This window comes from Ruditapes philippinarum, unplaced genomic scaffold, assembly GCF_026571515.1.
Source record: "Ruditapes philippinarum isolate M1 unplaced genomic scaffold, ASM2657151v2 ctg195_1_1_1_1, whole genome shotgun sequence".
Classification (NCBI taxonomy): Eukaryota; Metazoa; Mollusca; class Bivalvia; order Venerida; family Veneridae; genus Ruditapes; species Ruditapes philippinarum.
In genome coordinates this window covers 141130-162867 of record NW_026853905.1, presented here as the reverse complement: position 1 = coordinate 162867, position 21738 = coordinate 141130, and the positions used below count along the sequence as shown (strand labels likewise).

The 21738-nt window shown below is 31.5% G+C and overlaps 2 protein-coding genes across 2 annotated transcripts; both read right to left on the bottom strand.

Moving 5' to 3' along the window:
• Positions 1–290: 290 nt before the first annotated feature.
• On the bottom strand, positions 291–4743 carry LOC132738311 (guanylate-binding protein 1-like). The gene is made up of 5 exons (XM_060725793.1): positions 4257–4743; positions 2788–3068; positions 2386–2604; positions 1998–2088; positions 291–1823 (listed from the first exon to the last, which is right to left on the bottom strand). The coding sequence occupies exons 1-5, from the start codon at positions 4615–4617 to the stop codon at positions 1633–1635; spliced, it is 1143 nt and encodes a 380-aa protein (XP_060581776.1). The 5' UTR covers positions 4618–4743; the 3' UTR covers positions 291–1632.
• On the bottom strand, positions 4742–21120 carry LOC132738314 (guanylate-binding protein 1-like). The gene is made up of 7 exons (XM_060725796.1): positions 21043–21120; positions 17771–17872; positions 16257–16313; positions 6766–6804; positions 6133–6314; positions 5332–5474; positions 4742–5027 (listed from the first exon to the last, which is right to left on the bottom strand). The coding sequence occupies exons 2-7, from the start codon at positions 17857–17859 to the stop codon at positions 4902–4904; spliced, it is 636 nt and encodes a 211-aa protein (XP_060581779.1). The 5' UTR covers positions 17860–17872; positions 21043–21120; the 3' UTR covers positions 4742–4901.
• Positions 21121–21738: the final 618 nt, after the last annotated feature.

The following is a 21738-nucleotide window of genomic DNA, read 5'->3' as shown; positions in this document are numbered from 1 at the left end:
TGAACTTTTACCTAAATCGACAAAGAATAAAATAATGTAAAATAAGAATAAAATAGAGTAAAATTATATAAAGTGACCTTTGAAACATTGTCAGTCATACACCTTATACTTTAACTGACTCAAGAAATTAATCTGCATCCTGTTTTATAAAATTACATTTCGAAAACCAATAACATTAACAGCATTATTAATTTTATTATAAATAGTGTCTATATTACAATAATCTTTTGTTCACAATTTCAAAATGCACACGCAACGCAAATTATATTAAGCTCCGAACACAAGGATAATGTTTTTTTTTTAAATTGTTTAGGAGTGGGGGTCTCCACTGAGATTTTTTAGACATGATTGGAAATAATGTTCCGAGATTTATGTTTAATGTTACATTTAAAAAAAGATGTGATCCAAGGACATTGTGTAAATTATAGATCATCCCTACACCACGTTTGTCCAGTAAAACAACTTTTATTGTATAAAATGACCAAAAAAATGCAACGCTTTTTACTCATATTGAGCACAACATTGTAATAGCAATCGATTTTCAATTCAATGTATTCTATGTACATTTCTGTATTACCCCTGGCAGTTGTTTCCATTTAAAGTGCTTCATTTGATCTATGTAAAAGTAATAATTTATGTTTTTAGACTTTTTTACCTTAGTGGAGCTCCCTTATAAAACAACCGTTTCCATCTTTAATTCACACATTTAAAAGGGTTTTTTTGCCTTAAAACTCTTCAAAACAAACATCTATAGTTCAAAACCGTTAAAACATATCCATGAAACAAAATTATCAAAAATGCAAAAAGAAACATCAACAGTTAAAAATAAACCCCCCAAAAAATAACAAAAACAAAAAAAAACAACAGCAAAATGAACAGCAACAAACAAACAAAAACAAAAAAATAGCATGTACAATCATTAGCATGTTCTGATCAGTGAAATTATACATATAGATAAAGCCAACTCTCTATTATCTATTTCTGTCTAAATAACACTTAATAATATAAGTAAAAATCTATAGCGATTGAAGTAATTAGATCCTTTCACACTGGTATCAAATTTTGATTGTTTAAATTTTGAACCACTTGAACTATATGAATTGATCGACCCGGCCCTGAATAACAAAATAATTTAATTTTGTGTTGCTTAAAATCAACATTTTTTTAGTATCTAAAATGCGTTATTTGACATTCACCTTTTCCTTTATCTATAGTAAGTGATGACCAAAGTCTAAAACAATATCAAAGGATTTTTGTTTAAATTACAAAATGTTACATTGTTCCGGTTTTTTCCGAACTCCTTTTTGAAGTGGGTCACTGTATGTTCGAATTGCTTCATTTCCTTCTGGTGCTGCTCTTTCACCTTTTGCGTTTCCCGATGACATGTCGCCGTCGTCTTTTGACTCAATTTTCTCGACAGCTTTGTTCAAAAGAGGGTCTATGACGTCAGTCGAAGTTTCTTCATAAGCGGTGGCTTGCATTTCCGTACCTTGCTGTTCAGCAACTGGTTTTAACCGGCTCCTATAAAGGGTCAAACTGAATGCCGCGTTTTCAAAAATATTTTTCCAGTGGTCAGTTTCTTTACACTGTTTCTTATAATAAGAATTATCCCGAGTTAACTCTTTCTTCACTCTATCTATTTCTCCTTTTTTTTGATATGAGCATGTCAAGATATTGTTCTCCAATACTCTGAAGGCCATTCATTTGCAGCATTTCAATATCTGCTCGGATAGCTTCTTCGACTTCTTCCTCTTCTTTCAAAATGTCTATGTCTTCTACTCTGAATACGCTCAGATGTTTTATATTTCTTCTCTCTGGCCCTTCTGAATAATATTATTTTTACAAAGAGTTAGTATTGTGTTTCCTCATCATTAACATTTAATTAGAAATAGTTTCAAACAGTGCCACTCTAAGCTACATATGTAAATCAGTATTGTATTTATTACGAATAAATATTCAAATGAAGTTTGAATGTTTGTCTATTACAAAAAGAATACCTTTTCCGCCAAGCGCTTCTTGAGCCATTGAGAAGATTTCTTCCTCTTCTTTTGACTTACTAGCGAGAAATTCTTGCAGAACTATCATAGCCTATAATCATATATCCAAAGTTCATCTATGTTTGCTATATTATAAAATAAACTATGTACTAGCATTATTTTATACGAGCGGCACATGCCAAAATTTGTCTTTTGTGAGATAATTTCGTGCGAACATGTACGAAAGTGATCGTTTTGTTTTGATAATGAAAAATATACATGTTGTAACGTAATCTCGTTTGGTTCTTGTAGGAAACAAATAAATTTTGAAATCAATTTTTCTAAAAAGAGATTGTATTTAAGTATGTTATGAATTAAAAGATATTGAAAATGAAAAACACTTTCTTACAACAGAACCCATGTATCCAGCTTCTCTGTTGTATTGTTTTATCAGGGTGTCTACATCTTTCATGTACTCATCGTATCCTGTAGGTGTGCAATACTTTTGTCTCTTTATCTTTATTTGTATTTTCATGGTATCAAGTCGTCCAAGTAATTTCCAGCATCTTTCCTCAATATCATTCTTCACAATTTCTTTAAATTTTTCAAATTGTTCTTTGAAGCAAGTCTTGAATTATCAAAAAGGAAAATATTTGTTATGTAAAAATATATAAATAGACTATCATTAATACACAAATACAAACAAAAAGTATCTATTTTACTTTACATTATATGATTTACAATATATTTTGATTTGTTCAATAGGGGAAAGAAAGTTACAGTGTGTAAATTAAATTAAATTCATATTTACCATTGCTTTTTCTTCATATATTTGCTCGTCATCAATGATGAGGCCAGCTTCCAACACTTCAAGAGCCGCGCGCATGCTGTCTTTATGGTAGATTACAAGACCCTTTTCACTCGGTGTATGAGAGCCTATACGTCTCTCCATTTCGGCTCTATATTCTTCGGAGGCCTTTTTCACTACATAGGTGTTTTCTGAAGCTGCCATTGACACCATTGCGCTTGTGAGACATGGAGAATCTCCGGTCCGATTAGACTGAACATAATTTAACACAAGGGTGCAAAACACTGAAAATAGAAGTATTTTACAAAAACGATTGTAAATGGCAATTAATACAAAGCAAATATTACTAATCCTCACTTTTTTCGTAATGTTAATTTCTCATAGGCCTCTGGGAGTTATTCTTACTGTTAATGCAAGTGTACCACGTGACTAAGAATTTTGTACTGTTACATAGGTAACAGTACTTTTTAACAGTATAAAATCTGGTCATGTGTTCAATTTTCTAAATAAAATGAAATAAAATGGCCGCCATTTCATTTAACTTTCGACGTTCACCACGACAGGACATCAGCGTCTTCTCTGGAGTAATTATGACACACATAAAATTTGGTTGTTTGCACCCGGAAGTGCTTTTCGCGTATAATATATATTTTTGTTGAATAGTCAAAAAGTAAACATCTGTTTTCAACGGAAGTAATTTCAATGTAAATAATTATGTGTCAAACTGGAACATGCAGACGAATTAAGCTTGAACAAAGGATTATTTTACAATTTTAATCTGTGAAACGTTACAGATAAGGTGGACAGACATATGATATCATCGTTATTTTGTCAAAAAACATGCAAAGAATATTCTGGAAACAGAAGGATCAGATTTCACAGATCGTAACCGTATAAATGGGTTAGTGTTTTTTTTACTAAATAAAACAAAGCTTATTGTATGTTTGTGACTAGTAAATATCATCACTTGCTTAAAGAATAAAAGAAAAAGAAAACTTCTCAAGTAGGCCTAAAGTACACTTAAAATTTAAAAAGTAAAGACAGTTTAGTTATTGTTACTCTTGTTTTATTTTTGTTACAGTTAGATTTAGTTGACAATTTCAGATCATCACAGTATTTTTGTTTGGGGCAATAAACCAAATAACATATGGGTTTGTGAGTAACAGTAAAAAAAATCATCCCTGTAAAAATACAGTATTTTCCTCGGGATGATATTTTTACAAACCCATGTGTTATTTATATAATGTTACCTTTGGTAATTATGAGAGTTTTATTATTTCTTAAAAACAAACGCAATAATGAAGGGAAAAGAGCATTTTGTCACTGTTTCCTTAAGTATTCATTAGCATTAGCATAAAAATAATACATTTGATTGATTCACAACAAATACTTATTTCGATTGGATTTAATCATATACTAGTTATAACAAGCATGATTAGAGCATTGACTTTTTTATTGATAATTTCACTTACTTCGTCCATTAATTGCCTTTCCAGACTTAAGTGATTTAGGTTTGCATGAAAATATGAAACCACGGAACACTTCAAGCGTTTGTTGGAATTCTTTTTTCAACTCCGATTCATCTAATGTCAATAATTTCTTTATAAGCTTCTGTTTCACCGGTTTTCTGAACAAGAAACATTTTCTGCTTTTGAAGTATCGTCTTATAAGCATTCTTGGAAAATTGTATTCTTTCAGTGACTCTTCAGAAATATTGCCATCTCCGCTTTTCATGTTTAGCTTTTCTTCTAAAAAGGCATCGGCATCTTTGGATTCAATGTCAAGAGTCACGTCTCTTAATGTCAGTACAAAATTTGGGAAAAAGAAATCCATAATTGAATCGTCTTCTTCGGAGCCAAATACTTTTATTGATGTTTTGATTTTATTGAGAAATATGTACACATTTAAGGCAAATCAATAACTATTACAGAAACACCAAGTACTAATTTGAAAACTATACTTGAGATAAACTTTGATAAATTACAGCGATAAGTAATGAATGTAAAAAACATAAATAAAGTCCCGGTTTAGAAATTTACATTTAGACCTACTCTCGTCCATAAATACAAAGTTAGGTCTTCCATTGAAATAAGTAAATAAAGATTTTAAGCATATGTTTAGTAGAAAGGATACTTAAATTTATCAATGGTAGTTTTATCGAAATTTCCTCGTGTGTTGTATACTAATGTGTTAGACAAAAGCGTGGCGAGTATGAACAGATTTTTGTCGTCTTCAATATCAACCTGTATATATGATAAAGAAAAACCAAAACTACAAAAAGAACCACCTTGAGTTTTTGAAAAATATATATCTTACAGTGACTTCAATAACATATTTTGTAAGTTTTGTTGTTTTCAGACATTTGAGGATGCATAAGTGTTTTCCAAAGTAATTTTTATTAGAAATCGTTAATAACTTTAACAGATAAGGTGTTCACAAATAATATTATTTTAAACACTCCATTCTGTTCAATATGAAAATCTGTGTAATTGACTTTTTTTTTGTCTTTAATTATATATAATTTTACTCATTAATCATTTTAACTACCTTGTCTGGGTCATCTATCCCCTCTGTATCCAGCAAGACAACAACTTGATTATCTTTGGTAGGATGAGGTCGACACATAACCCATATCCCTTTTGTTACAGAATCTGTGGTATGTCCGATCTCAAAGCACGCTTCTTTACTCACTGAAAACTGACTTGACTTTTTGTTATGTTCTTTGCAGTAATTCATTATTCACTGGTTTAATAATGCTTGATTTATTTACTGTTTGAGAAAATAAATAACAATACTTTTTATCTCCACTGAGGTTTTTTGAAATGATGGGACTGAAAATTTTGTTTCCAAATAAATGTACTATTTGTTGTAGGTTTAGACCACTTATCTTTGTGCAAAATTTCAGATCATTCGCATACTTGTTTTACCAGAATAATTATTCAAATTGTAAAACAATGACCCAAAATGAAAACGTTAAAACGCTTTTTACTCAAATCGGGTTAAGAAAATCATAAAAATACGATTTCCATTTTATTTAAAGTATATTTCTTAACTATTTTTGCATATATTTTTGTTTAAAGTGCCCAACCTCATTTATGTAAGAAATTCCAATGTTATGTTTTTAGACTTTTAAACCTCAAACGCCTAGTAATTTGTTGTGTTTTATGTAGGTAATATCGATAATCCGTACCGTTTTTAATATACAACAAATCAATAAAATAGCTAAGCAAATCTAGGCAAAACATTCCAGGGTACTTTTCAACTGTCATTGTAACAATGGTAATGTACAACGTATTAAATGGAATCAAAATATAAGTGTTAATTTGTGCGTCAAATACATATATGTACCTGCACCGGCTAATTTATTCAACAGAAAAGATTTTCCAGTTCTAAGCGTGCCAACGACAGAAACTATGTTCAGCGTTTGCTCAATTTCTCTCAATCTGGATAATGTTGTTTCATCGCAGGTTGTTTTACCATTGTCTGTGTTTACTAATACCATAGGAGCATGGAATATCGGGTTATCGGGTCTGTTTGGAAAGAATAAAATGTTTGACAGTACGTTATATACCCATATGTAAACAAGATTTTATGCAAAGAAGAACAAACAATTAAAATGAACCCTCCGCAAATAAATAAATAAATAAATAAATAAATAAATAAATAAATAAATAAATGAATGAATGAATGAATGAATGAATGAATGAATGAATGAATAAATAAAAAATGTTAGAGAGAAGTTCATTTATGATATGGTCTATCACATTTTATAGCGTTACTTGTGAAACCTATATAAACTGCGCTTCGTAACTATTAACAGCAACATTGGCAACAATTAACCCTAGTTAAGGAGAACAGATTCCTTGAAATTTTTAAATATTTTCTACAGGAACTTGAATGTGACAAATAAGAAAGCCGTAAGTAAGAACTTGTTTAATAACTGAGGTATAACTTACTAAATGGAACAAATAAAGTACTTACAAAGGCATCTCTTTTAACCCATGCACAATACTTGTTTTCCTATAAATGAAAAACATGAAAGATTAGACTCCATAACAAAACATCAACCACAAGAACAACAATCAAGTTTTCTTTGTTTCTTGTCCAGCTCCGTCCCAAAACTCTTTCTTTTATATGGTCACAATTCACTCCATGTTTTGACTTGAAGTATATATTAAATGAAGTATCACGACTGTTCACAGTAGTATATAGAATTTTTATACGTTCTGTCCCTTCTTTAGAAAATTATATTTCTTTGATTATCTCGGAAACTAAAACATAGAAGATGGTATTGACTTGAAACTTGAAATATGTAAAGAGAGTTATCATCAAGTATATCATTTTTAGTCTCATTATTTGTATTTTCACAAAGTTATTCTCCTTTTTGACTTTCAAAATGAACTTCATTGAAACTAATTATTTTGTGATCATATCATATTTACTTGAAAATTAATAAAGATTTCAAGATTTCAAGATTTTATTCAATCAAACCAGAAGGTCATAAACCCATGTGGTACATATATTACAAATAAGTTTTGAACAATATATAATATTACAAAATATACATGCATAATATCTGAACGTACATCTACATGTATCTAGTATATGTACACAATCATTTTAGTCTCTTATATATATGTGTTCATAAATTTCAATAGAAAGGGGACATAACTATACATGAAACGCAAATTCACATTAATTTGTGTTATCTCCCTTGCACTGAGGCGTATTTATAATATAATTTATCAAATTTTCGATTAGCGAGACTTTCTAATTATGTGTCATATATTATCTACTCATATATTGTTGTAATCATTAATATAACTATTTTGCTTCAAAAACCCATAAAATTCTGATTCTGAATAAAAAACCGTATCATGCATAAGAATAGAGACTAACAAATTACAAGTTTTGAATATTGTTTTGGCATAATAATCGCATTTGCTGTTATATATATAATTTTTTAATGTTGTCGAACTGTATGAGTATTTTAGCTTTACCGAAAAAAAACGAAAGAACGAAAGTGGTAAAACTTTGATTTGAATTGAACTTAAAAGCGTAATAATGATGAGCACATAAAATGCGTATAATATGTGACTACACCCTTAATTTGAAGTTTCACCCGAAACGAAAGTTGTGAAACTTCAACACAAGGTATCATTTTATTTAACAATTATTATCTCATGTAAAGAAAGTGAGGTTTACATAATAGGGTATAATTATTCAAACACGTCATACACTACATTATTACTTATATAAAAAATATAACATATCAAATCGATAATAACATGAAAGCATACACACTAAATACTGCATTTCTTGTTACAGTGAAGTAATTTTAGCATTCAAAGCATTAATTACCATATAACACAGTTTTTCTCAAAGTAAAAGCCTTTTCAATATACAATGATAAATTCTTAAGGATTTGCTTTTTATCGTTCATTAACAATTCTATAAATTTTTGCATATTTGGTCGCTTCCAGTAATATTTTGGGATGAATTGTTTTCTCAAATCATGATACAAAGAACATTCTAAGACAAAATGGTACTCGTCTTCAAGTATATTGCATATATTACATTTCCTTTCAATAACTGGTGTGCTCGTAGGCCTGGTCCACCGACCAGTCTCTACACATTTTCATTTTGTTAATGCAGTCCAAAGATGTAGTTTTATCATTGTATGACACTTTGCTACTAAATAATGTTAACTTTGATGATTACGTGATGTTTAATTATATTTGAACGTATGTATTTTGTGACCATGTGCATTTTGTACACGTCTTATGTGAATAAACTATCATATCATATCATAATCTGTGCGAAGATAGGCGTAAACGTGACAAATTTATACGATATTTATTAATAACAACAATATCTAAGTACGACTGAAAACCATGATTAGCAATATATTTATACAATGAGGCTCTGCTTGAATCATTTAACCTACCAGACCAATTTTGCAAAAATTGATCTTTTATACGTTGCTTAACATTTAAAAGAAATAATTTTTCATCACCTATTGTTTGAAACAACCATGCATCATGAAAACCAAGAGTACATAATACGTTTCTCGTAAGTGAACACTAATTTTGTTTAGTTGGATTTATAATAACATCATTATATAACATATCATATACCTTTCTACAATATCTATTGTCGTTTGAATATAATAACTTAACCCAGTATCTAATTATATTATAATATCTAAAATTCTGTAGTGGCATCCTGCCTAACTCTCCATAGATAAAGTCATTTTGTGTACTTTTCTTAACATTCAATAGACGTTTGCAAAATTGCATATGTAATCTTTCAATTGATAATCCTTTATTAAAGCCCCATACTACACTACCATAGTTAAGAATTGGCAAAATTAGTTTATCGAACAATTCTATTCTATGTCTAACGGAGATATTTGTATAAATATTTATTCATTTTAAAAATTGCTTTTAAAGCTTGTCCAGAAAGTGTATTTTGTGTTTCAGCAAAATAACCGCCTACTGTAAAGACTAAACCAAGGTATACAAATGATTTAACAATTTCTATAACATTTCCATCGTAATAAAATCTTAAGTCATCTGAAATTCTACCACCTTTTCTAAAAATCATAATTTTTGTTTTTGCTGCATTGACCACTAATTTCCATTTCTGACAATAATCAAACAACAAATCAAGATTGTTTTGTAACTCTAAACTATTGTTTGCAAAAATCACAATATCATCAGCATATAATATTAAAAACATTTTAAACATTTTAACATATATCCCTTCAACATCATGTTTAAGGTACATATCTTCAATATCGTTAAGGAACATAGAAAATAAAAAAGGAGACAAACATTCTCCCTGTCTAACACCCAATGTACATTGAAAACTATCACTTAAAGTGTTACAATATTTTACTCTAGACTTTACCGATGTGTACATTGATCTAATTATATTTAATATATTGCCTCTAAGACCAAATTTGATTAATTTTGTCCATAAATTGTCCCTGTTTACATAATCAAAAGCCTTACTAAAATCTATAAAAGCACAGTACAATTGTTTATTGTTATTTATAAAATGATTTATCAATCCATGTAAAACGAATAAATTATCAGTAGTTCCTAAATTAGACCGAAAACCTGCCTGTGCTTCAATATAAACACTATATGTCTCTACCCAGTCCGTTAAACGATTATTGATAATTCTAGTAAATAATTTACCTAAAGCACTGAGCAACGTAATACCTCGATAATTATTTTCATCATTCATGCTTCCTTTTTTATGCAAAGGTATTATAAATCCTTCTGACCATACGCTGGAAAATGTCCGACTTGAAAATTTTTGTTAAAAAGTGTTAACAAATGGGGTATCAATGCCTCTTTACCATATATAAACAATTCATTAATATACATATCTGGACCTCCACTTTTGTTATTGCTTAATTGTTTAATAGCGTTTGATAAATTTTCATAAGTAAATGGCAAGTTCAAGCAAGAAAACATAACATTAAACTCCTCACTTTCATATCTTTCTATAAAATGCAACACATCTTCATCCGGTGAAAAAAAAGGGATCTTCAGGATTATTTACAGATTTGAAATAACGCTCAAAAGTTTCCATAGGTATATTAGCATCTTTAACACCAGCACAGTTTTTTTAACATTTTCCAATACAACCTTGCATTTTTAAATTTAGCATTCACAAGTTTATTAGTTTCTTTTTTATCAAAAACAAATCTAGCATTACGTAAACATGACTTATATCTAGACCTTACCGTTACCATGTTTACACGGTTAGCCTCAGATTTATCATTTCTATACAAATTCAGCGCAGCGTAAAATGCCCGCTTAATATCATCACATTTTTGTGTGTTCCACTTTTGATTCGTATCTACATAATTAGTATTTGGTCTTTAGTTTCCAACATTACGTTTAAATAAAGGTGAGCACACATCATCCATAATATGCAAATTCACTTACACACGAGTTAATATCATCATTACTGTGCGATTGTTCAACATTTACATCAAACATATTCAATTTATGTACAATATAATTTTCATTCAATTTACTTATATAATCATTAGCATTATCTTTATACCACACATATTTATATTGCGACGTTTCATAAGACCGCTTATTATCTATAATATCAGCCTGTTTTACACAAAATACCAAGTGACATTCTACTAAACAGTGATCAGTAATAACATTTGGATCATTTATATTAAAATAATCTACATGTTCAAATAAATTTTGAGTACATAAAAAATAATCAACAACACTGCTGCCTCTGTTTGAAACAAAAGTATATTTGCCTAATGTATATTTTAAACGGCCATTTATTATTCTAATACCAGTCTGCTTACATAAATCTAACAGTAACTGACCATTATTGTTCACGTGACCGCTGTCCTGCGACACGCGTAACAGATTTTCATCAATTTGATAATCTTCTGGCAAAATATCAGCATGCCCGATGTTATCACTTACAACCCAATCTGGTAAATTACTTGTTCTAGAGTTGAAATCGCCACATAACATAAAATTGAAGCCGTTCTCATATTTATTATCTAAACTAACAATGTATTCAAGCAATCTATCATATGTACTGTTATCAATCATAGTCTCTCTGATACTATTTTCGGGTACAATATAACATAATCCAATAAATAAATCATTTGTCAAGCCAATTTTAGACCCGCTTATTTTTATACAAATAATATCATCTTCGCTAGTGAACACAAGCGTGTCTTGCGTCACAAAATCATTTCTAACATAAATGCAAATACCACCCGAGGCTCTTTTTGCAGACACTTTATTGACTGTTCTATTTAAAAAGAAATGCTAAAAATTATTAACATTAAAATTGCAATATTCATTTCCCCAAGTCTCAGTAAAACATACAATAACATTATTTTTAAAAATATTTAAAACTTCTTCAGACTGTTATTTATTGGTTCGTTTGGTCACTAAACCTTGAATGTTCAATAGCGCGCATCGCAGCGTGACCTTCTGATCAGTAAACTATAATTGTCCATAATATGGAATGCCGGTAGGGACATGCCACTTTGCTTATTTGCCAACTACTTAATTGCTAATTTGCTAATTGCTGATTTGCTTATTTGATGATTTGCCAATTTGCTTATTTGCTAATTGCTTATTTGCTTATATACATAATTTTTTATGCTATTGTCAGGCGACACGTCCGACTCGCGAAGTTCTTGTTTGATATAAAATAACAAGTCTTTGTAGACTTTATTTCAAGCTCATGAACCTATATCATGTTATTATGTTTATAAAGTGTTGTTAATTATAACTTGTGACAATTATGATCAATCCATCATTACCTAGAATATAGGTAGAAAGACAGATGGATACATTTTAATCAATTTCGAAAAAAATAAATTCAGTTTCAGACAGTAGTTGTTTTTTTAATTATCTTGAGTTTCAGTTTTAGCTCCACTATTCAGAGAACATGGATGCTATTCTACCCACCAATGCATTGGTTTTCTTCGTAACTTGTTTTTCTGTCATATCTCTGTTACGTTTGCTGATTCATGCATCTTACTGCAACTTTGCATAAACTTTGCGTTACAAGCATGCATACAAAGTACATGAAGAAGCTGTGCCCGTTATATACTGAATGTCAAGGTCACCAATGTATTGTACTGAAAAGCCTTTGTTTTTCTGTCATATCTCTGTTACTATTGCTTATATCTAACTGTAACTTCACATAAGAATTAAATAGGCAGCATGCATACACAATATTCAAAGAGGCTTTGTCCATTATACCCTAGGTCATGATCATGGTCATGGTCACCTGATAGCATGTAAAATGTACAACACGAAGAAATGGAAAAGTGTGACCAAATTTCAAAAACATTTAACCAAAGCAAAATGGTGATGCACACACAGACATAAGTGATCTAATATCTTACAGAGCTAAAAACGAAGCCTATTGCTTAAGTGCAAAGACAAACACCCGTGTTAAGCATGCACCAAGTGTATCATTCGTGATACTATGTGTTCGTACCACTAAAATGAGGCCCTCTGTGACAAATGAGAATAACTGAGAATAACGACATTTTATATGCCATAAAATAAGAAACAGTTTTGTTTTCAAGTTCTTTTATTTTCAATCTTTACTCAATAATTTTCACTTCTATATGACTAATCAAGTGTTTATTATGCCATCAATCTCTGACTTAAGCTGCACAAACAGATCTATAGCTGCAACACATTATAAGGCATTCTCAAGCACAGATGCTGGCGTAATGTGATACGCGTCTGTAAACACTATATCAAAACTACATAATTATGTATTTTAATATTTATTTAAATACGAATTGGACATTTGTTACAACGATAAAACCATTAAGTACTTTATTGAGACTTGGTGGTATATGGTATTTTTTCATACCGGTATATGTAAAAAATTGCTTGAAAACCAGTTTTAACGATGTCCAATTCGTGTTTAAATAAATATTTTAAATAGAGTGTTTACAGGGGCACGTATCACGTTGGGGTACGGGGTCTGACCCCCAAGCGTCTGTGTTCTCAAGGACATGTCAGCCATCAGTTGTAGACATATATCTGCGTAGGCATCACTGCCACTGAATTCATTGACCAACAGAATTCTTAGAAAAACAATGAATTCAAAAGAATACTGTTGGTAAAAGTTAACAGATCTGACTCAACTGGTTGTCTGTAGTCAGATTTTCCATATACTTCAGCACAGTGTAAAGTTTTTCTATTGCAAAAAGCAAACTAGCAATAGGCAAATAAGCAAATACGTAAACCAGCGGTTAACAAATAAGCAAATTAGCAATTAAGCAATTGGCAAATAAGCAAATTTGTCGTTAAGCCTATCAGCCATTGTCAAATAAGCAAATCGACAATTAGCAAATAAGCAATTCAGCAATTGGCAAATTAGCAAATTGGCATGTCCCTACCGGCATTCCATACCAGTATTTACACTGCTACCCGTCGCCTGCTTTCGTTCCGCCTGATGATCTTGACCTGGATTATTCGACTGCGAGCTATTTTTAGCACGCGTAAAACCCAAATCTGTATTTTCACGTGTAGAGCTGACACTGTTTCGCCTATACGGCTTGGTTGAACTCGAGCGTTTCTGAGACCGAGAGATACCAGATACACGATCTCGCCCTCTAGTTACACGTTGTGCAAGAGGCGTGTCAATATGTTGACACGCCGAATCTGGAACATGTTTCAATAATGTCTCATCACTGTCAAAATTTGGCATCGAACTCGGGACAACACAGCTTGTTTATTTATAACTGGGGATGGACTTATTTGTGCTACATTTTCATGTTCAGGGTAGGAAGTGGTCAAAACAGAGGAGTTCAATGTGTTGGGGGGCAAAATTGTATTTCTAGTCGGACTATCAATACTGTGATTTACACTGATAGGATTTATATCATTTTGATTAGCGAGATCAACAATGTGAGTACTTTGGACACAAGGGTCAGGGGGATCTGGGGATACATTCTGGACAGTGGAGACATTGGGACTAATGGAGCTAATATTGTTTGTATCGATGATATTAGTGGTAGGAAATGTCTGCGTTTCCATCTGACAGCTCTGACGTTCATTACTAGTGTCATTTGGTGGGCTAACACTGTTATTGTTTAACACGGGAATCGGTAGGAATGATCTGCACTGTTGTGATAAGCTAGCTGCCAACATATTCATAAAAGAATTAAGTGTTAGCTGTGCCATTAACGGCTGAGGTGGAACCGGCAGTAGTATTTGCGGCATACCAGCGCTCACAGGGATACGCGGCTCACTACATGAAGAATGCTGTAAGTTAGTACTTGTTTGACTTTGATTTACTAGTTCCTGTTCTTCCGCACGTACAAATTGTGATTGTTGTTGCGTATTATTTGCTGCTTCTGAACCCTCGGCACTAGAAGATATGCGATCAAGGAGCTCGAACCTATATATCAATTTGAGTATATCTATCCCACTCCGGAAGTGCATCGTGTATCAGCTTACCGTCCTGAATGAGTTTCGCTGGGTAGACAATTTGAATTTTAGATCTAGGCGCTTCATTTTTTAGCTTTTTAAAGTCTGGCCATAACTTTGATCTAGCGTTCTGAATCAAGGGGAAGGTCAATGTCAACAGAGAATGGGGTACTTTTTAACATATGCGCCCGGTTCATGATCATTTCTGTATCGCAATAATCTCTAAAGTTCACAATAATCGGACGACGTGAAATGCGAATATGACTGCGTCTACCTAACCTGTGTGCACGCGATAGATAAATTGCCCCGGGGTCCAAATCAAGATGGTTTCTCATGAAATCTCGGATCAGTTCAAAACAATTTTCACCTGGATTTTCAGCTAGCCCACGAAATATGAGGTTGTTCCTACGTTGTCTGGCCTCAGCATCAACTTGTTTATATGTAGTGGCTCTTAAATATTCAGTATGTCTATCTGTGGTTCTTGACACCCTCTCAATTTTGGAGTCTAATAAGCCAACTGCATTACCTAAATTTTTCACGCAGTTATTAAAATGTGATTGATCTGACCTGATTGATCTGAGCTCCTCGTACATCATGTCCATCTTACAATCCATAGTACTGTTTGTAAAAATCTGCTGTTTATCCATATCAAGACAATGGTCAACTTTTGAACGTAAATCACCGTCCATAACTTCCCGCGAAAATTCTGGCACAAACAATGGTTCAAAACGATTGTGCGTTTCCACTCCAAAACTCATAGTTTAAATCCAAAATATCATCAAATCGTTCTCAATAATGATTTTTAAAAGGTTTGTCTATATAATCCAGTACAATATATTTCCAATCTATGAACTCTAAACACAATTTTTCAGCTTTTTTCAGCTTAGCAAAAAATTTTACGTATCGACAGACGCCATATTTAATTACTATATATATTTAATATATACATGATGGATCTCAAATAAGCATATAAGGCAAGGAGGTCACAAGCAAGAGAATGCGGTCAGATTTTATATCTCTAAGATGTATTTTGTCAAAGTCATGTCCCTTTTTTAGTATCTAAGTTATTTTAGCTATAAAATCTCTGAATCAAGAGTTTATTAACTTGAATTTTTAGATGCATAAAAAGTTTCAAGCAAGACAAAAAAGCTCTACATGAAATTTTCATAAAAGCTATGACTCTTTTTCAGTTTATCTTGTTGAAAGTTTACAAGCAAACACATAAGTCAAGTTTAGCAATTCCTAACTGCATTTTGTTTCTCATTCTTATCTTTGCTGCATTTGTCTGTTCAATCAAAGGTTATTGTTACCACTTACTTTTAAAATCTGTTGGTTTTATTATCTGTACAATGTTATCATTTTTTTTAACAGAGTCAGTTTTTTTATATACATGTATGTATTTTGCTGCTACAAACACTACTCTCCTATTCACATACCAAGGTCAACTACTATCAAGTAAATTAGTAGGTAGCATTTAGCAATACATATTTGATAACTTACGGTGTAGACAAAGTGTCTTCTCTTTTGCCCTTTTTGACATACACTCTTGGACTCCTCCTAAAATAATTATTATAATAACCTCTAAAAATGTACTAGTATGTGAAATCAATGTCTTATAATCAAGTTTTGACAAACATCAATTGAAATAAAAAGTATCGGAAATAATATAACATCTAACTGAGGAAAAGTTTGGCATATTTACATTAAACAATATAAATCTAATCCCGAAAATTGATACACCCACAACTGCAATATATACCTTGACAATTAAATGTCTTAACTTTACTAAGAGGAGGTTCAAGGACTGGTTAACAAAGTGTTAGTACTTAGTTTATGGTTCTATGTTTTGACTTTTTATGCATCAAGTTTTGTAAGTATGACCATGTAGTTATGAAATTATAATAGTATTTTGATAACTGCTATAAGAAAATTGTCATCTAAATAAAAGAAATGTTGATTAGGTTTCATATAAATCAAGTACTCTCTCATACTCTCACTTTTTGAAGACTAAAGAATGCAAAAAGTAGTAGTTTATAAAATAATAACTTGATTAAAACAGATTTGAATTGGTTTTGTAGCTTTGATAAGCTTTAAATGATGTTTTCGTTGCTCAGAGTCTTTTACCAGTGTGCATGTCACGGTTTAGAACTAATCATTATTTAGGGGAGATAATGTGTAAGCGGCCGAATAGCTCCGGAACAGTATTTCGATGATCCCGGGTTCCAGTCCCGGCCATTCTGCACATTTTTCGCAAAAGCGGTAAGATTAAGCAATACACAAAAGTATCTTTCAAACATGATACTCGGTCGATACAATTCTGGTTTAACTGACAATACGTGGTAAACTTAAAATAAATATTTCTTATGTGAAACTTTTAAAAAAGTTGTGAAAAGCAATTAAAATTATATATAGGGTAAGCATGGTTAACTGAACTCCGAGAAACTTAATTAGTTCGTCGTTTCTGAAATTCTTTTTAGATTTTTTTTTCAAGTATTTAGATGTGAATACGGTTATCAAAGTTCCTTAATATCGTTATGCTAATTTCAGAATGCGCGATGTGATTACCAGATTTTAGTTCGTATTAAAGGAATATTGCATGTTTGGTATGAATGGGCTTGTTCATGGCGACAATTGTTAATACATGCTACAGTTTACGCCCCCTAACACCGCAGAATCCAAAAACTAAAACTTCAATACGACAATTAAAGTGAGACATTATATATCAATATTGATTGTACATATTTATACTTTATACAGGAATATATATAAAAATCAACTTAACACAGTTAACTATGTCTTTACATAGTTTATGATATTATGACATTCTCTGTGATTCCAACTCAAATACTCGACCACTAATAATTTACTTCAACTCATCATTATTATTAACTTTCTTTAAACTCAAAATAAAAAGTTAAATAATTCGTATATTTTTAGTGTTTTCTTGCCTTTCTATTATTCATTTTGAAAAAGTTCTTTAAAATTATGTATAATAGTTAAGCCATAAAACTTACACAGGTGCAGTCCCCGTTGCGTCGGTTTTGTAAAACGGGTTTAACCTGTCTGCTGACAACATTTTCACTTCCTTTTTATCTTCACTCATTTTTCTTTTCTTTCTGAAAAAGTTTATAAAAGTTTATACACTTAAGGATAATCTGTAAAACAACTAAACGCACTTCAATGTTAGTGTATTTTCCCCCAGCACATATACTGACTGCTGCGGGGAAAATATCTAGAATTTCTAAAATTCATATGATATCAGATTTTTAGAGATCAACAGTATTTATATTTGCATACAACCAGATACCCTTAATTGACTAGCTATTAAATGAGGGCATTCATAGAAGCGTATAATACCATATCTAACAAAAATGTGAACAATGCTATAAGGGACGAGAATAAAGATCAACTAGGCAAAGGAAACGTTCAATGGACACAGCCGACACACCCAAGCTACCACAGAAGGGCATCCAGATGGCACCAAACCAAAACCGATAGTTGACTAAGGGCAGCGAAAGGAGGAGAGTGACAAGTTATGTGCGACATAGTTATAAAAACTTAATTTTTGAATTAAAGAGACAAGGGTTTTAAGGGTTAAGGGGGTTGGGGTCAAAAAATAGGAGAAGTGGGGATGGGGGCTGATTACATCAGTCAAATATTGAAACAAACATTTGACTCATTCATACAGCATGTTTTATGTAAATCGGAATATAACAAATAAATTATTTACCATATAAGATAAACAATTAATGCATGCCCTTCCTTTTTTGTTACTACTGATGGTCAAGTAAGTCTGGTAAAAAAGCAAAACAATTGTCTGGAAAGGTCAACAATTTAAGCTTTAGGTCATAGACATTCAAGTCACATTTTGATTTATTTAAACATGCAATGGGTTAGTTTACTATATAACTATAATAATAAGCATTTCTGCATATTAATATTATATTGATCTAGTTTTGCTTACATAGCAAAATATTTTACTCACGTTCCAAATATCGACATAGGCTTTCATGTCCAAATGATGAAGTTATGTATTTTCAGTATTGCCATCCACTCAAACTTTTAAGTTTGAAACGTCGCTTTCCATTCGATTATTGTGATGTTTATTTGAACTTTATAGCTGTATCAAAAATTCTTTATATAGGTTCTTTTTGAAAGTATATATGGTAGTCAAAATCTTTATGACTAATAAAATATGTGAATAAACCATTTCTGTGATTTCCAATATTCTAGCTTATGTACATACTGTATAACCACACCGTATACTAATTTGTGCATAAAAGAATATAAACTTTTGGTTAAAACCACATGTTTGGGCCTCACTTTATTTATTGCGTAAAGGATTATATTTGATGTTTTTTAACCCGCACTGTGTGGTAGAGTAGCTTTTTACACTCAGTCTGTTAAATGTCCTTGTCATCTATTCTACCCTTTGTAGGTTATAGTTTTTTATGCATCTTATGTGCAGAGATTTGTGGACTCAAGGACTAATATATTTTATTTTATGCAAGCACTTAACGAATGACGAAATATGATTTCATTAAGATTGAATGCTACTTGTCTTCTATTCTAAGTCTAAATCGTAATAAAATTGTTTCCAATTGCCCTAACCTTAAAACATGTCTAGATCATGTTTTTTTTGTAAAGCAGAAAATGACAATGAAATCTACATACTCAAATTGGTGGTTTTTACTAGAGCAATTTATTATCTGTACAACTAGTATATATATTTTAAAATATCAGACCGTGAATCACACACTTATTTACAATGCTTTCATACTTTGTTGTCATGAATGATACTGAATTCTGTTAACATAATCATTTATGATATTGAAGACCATTCATTATAGCATATTCACATTAAAACTAAATACTTTGTTAATGGCAATATGAAATAATACGAAACAAAATATCAAGCGACGGGATTGTCACAGAACCATTTTTCCGCTTGTAATCATCATTGGAACTTGAGCCCAGAAGAGCACACAGACAGACACATGCACGCACGCACATACGCACGCACATATTAATCAAACACAAAACAATAGGATACTAATTAACAATAGGTCTGTAAAGATTGACAGAAATCCCTCATTAAGGAAATCCCTCAAAAAAGGCAGGTTTTATTGCACGCAAAATAGTATTTCTTTATGTAACAGTGACATTATTAAATTTTTTTATCAAATCACAAAACCCTGAAAACATGTGCATTGGCCTTAGGTGTAGAGCTGTATACAGAAGAATATTTCTCTTTATACAGCATGCAGTGAAATCAAAAATCCTATAAGATATGCGCCAGGGTTCTAGTTAATAGTTGTGAAAGATTGGTTGATGACTCATGAGTAATGTAAGGACTTGCACACAAGAACTCTATATATTTATTGAGGAGGGAAAAAAGTAAAACCTGGGCGATAAGTTCGCAACAGATTATCAAATCACACACCCCGACATACGTTTCTTGATACCTCTTTAATATTGGAAAACTAAATCATTTTGCATCAAAACGTTTTCATTATATGCATTATTCGCAAAGAAATGTTAAATATAACTGTAAGATATATTCCATTTAAATAGCCATACAGACGAAATGGTGTATACAGTAATAAATATGCAAACAAGAAAGTTTTACCAGATTATAGTAATAATTTAAGTACTTCAATTTGAGATATCAATGTTTGGATTTAAAGGACGCGTTCATGGAATTTAACGTTAGACCTTTGGTAAGTAATAAGATTATTTAATAGATAATATTTAGATGCTTGTCATTATCTGATGATACAAACATGACTTTACATCATAAAATCTAAAATTTAAGCTCTTTCACTAAAAAAACTCCCTATACACATGATACGTGTAAATCTTAAAATTGTCATACATCTTTAGGGCGATAGAAACGAGGGTCATTCTACCATTTTTCCCATAAATCTTCTTATCTTACCTGGTTCGGTGGCTTCATACTAAGAGTTAATAGCTAAGAAATATTTATTAAATTTCTATCATTTCTTTGCCTTTGTTATAAAAAATGGAAAAGGGGATATCCCTCAGGAGCAACGAAAACAATAAAATTGTATATAAAATGCAGACTCGGCTCCATTGAATCTCTCCATGTGGGAAAAAGGAAAAATATGACAAATCACTCAAGCCCCCCCCCCCCCCCCCACCGAATGCCGTATTCCTTTGACTCTGTTAGAACTTAAAATTGATGTCATAAATTTAGTCTATATTTTTTAAGTTCTTATCTAAATTGCTATGCTAAGCATACAGATGCGTGTTTAAAAACTATTACCTTTAAACATTATTCCAATAATGTCACAGAAAAGCAACACCAAGAACATCAAGCCGGTGTGCAAATGAGTTAGTTTCAGTCGAGAGGCTCTTCATAGAGATAGTTTTTATGATTGCCCCTTTCGTGGAACTTGTTTTACAGTCGTTATCAAAACACTTGAATTGTTTATACACGTCCAACGATCTAGGAAAGCAGTAAAACTGCTTCAATAATATTTCGTAATATTTATCGTATTTGAGAAATATATTACCCTGATTTTATTGTGAGTAAATTACAACATCTTGAGTGTGTTCATTAGTGACAATACAAACAGCCGTAGACCAAAGGATACATTCGTTATAAATTGATGAAAATATCAGGAAGATGCTTACCAAATACGTTTCATACTTTGACAGTATTCCCGCGATCAACTTTTAATTATATTTTAAATAGGAAGTAATATTTTTGTATGTTTTAATTTTTGTCAGAACTTATTGACGTAACATTAAAACTTTAAGGCATCACACCAGCTGTTTGTAGTCTTCTGTATAACACGTGCATAATTGGTTTACCTTATTGACGGGAAAGAGATTGACCTACCTGTCACATAATTAAGTCAGGCTAGCAGCTTATCCGCTTAGTCTAAGCAGGCTATAAAATTTTGGTAGCTCAAGTTCTGTTTTTTTTAGATAGAAATGTCAACAACACGTGATTTGA

Coding starts and splice junctions, on each gene's coding strand:
- LOC132738311 (XM_060725793.1), bottom strand. CDS start 4,617: ATGGATTTCTTTTTCCCAAATTTTGTACTGACATTAAGAGACGTGACT. Junction 2,089..2,385: donor CTGGATACATGGGTTCTGTT/GTAAGAAAGTGT, acceptor ATATGATTATAG/GCTATGATAGTTCTGCAAGA. Junction 1,824..1,997: donor AGAAGCGCTTGGCGGAAAAG/GTATTCTTTTTG, acceptor AATATTATTCAG/AAGGGCCAGAGAGAAGAAAT.
- LOC132738314 (XM_060725796.1), bottom strand. CDS start 17,859: ATGAGTGAAGATAAAAAGGAAGTGAAAATGTTGTCAGCAGACAGGTTA. Junction 16,314..17,770: donor GCAACGGGGACTGCACCTGT/GTAAGTTTTATG, acceptor TAATTATTTTAG/GAGGAGTCCAAGAGTGTATG. Junction 5,028..5,331: donor GGATAGATGACCCAGACAAG/GTAGTTAAAATG, acceptor TCATATATACAG/GTTGATATTGAAGACGACAA.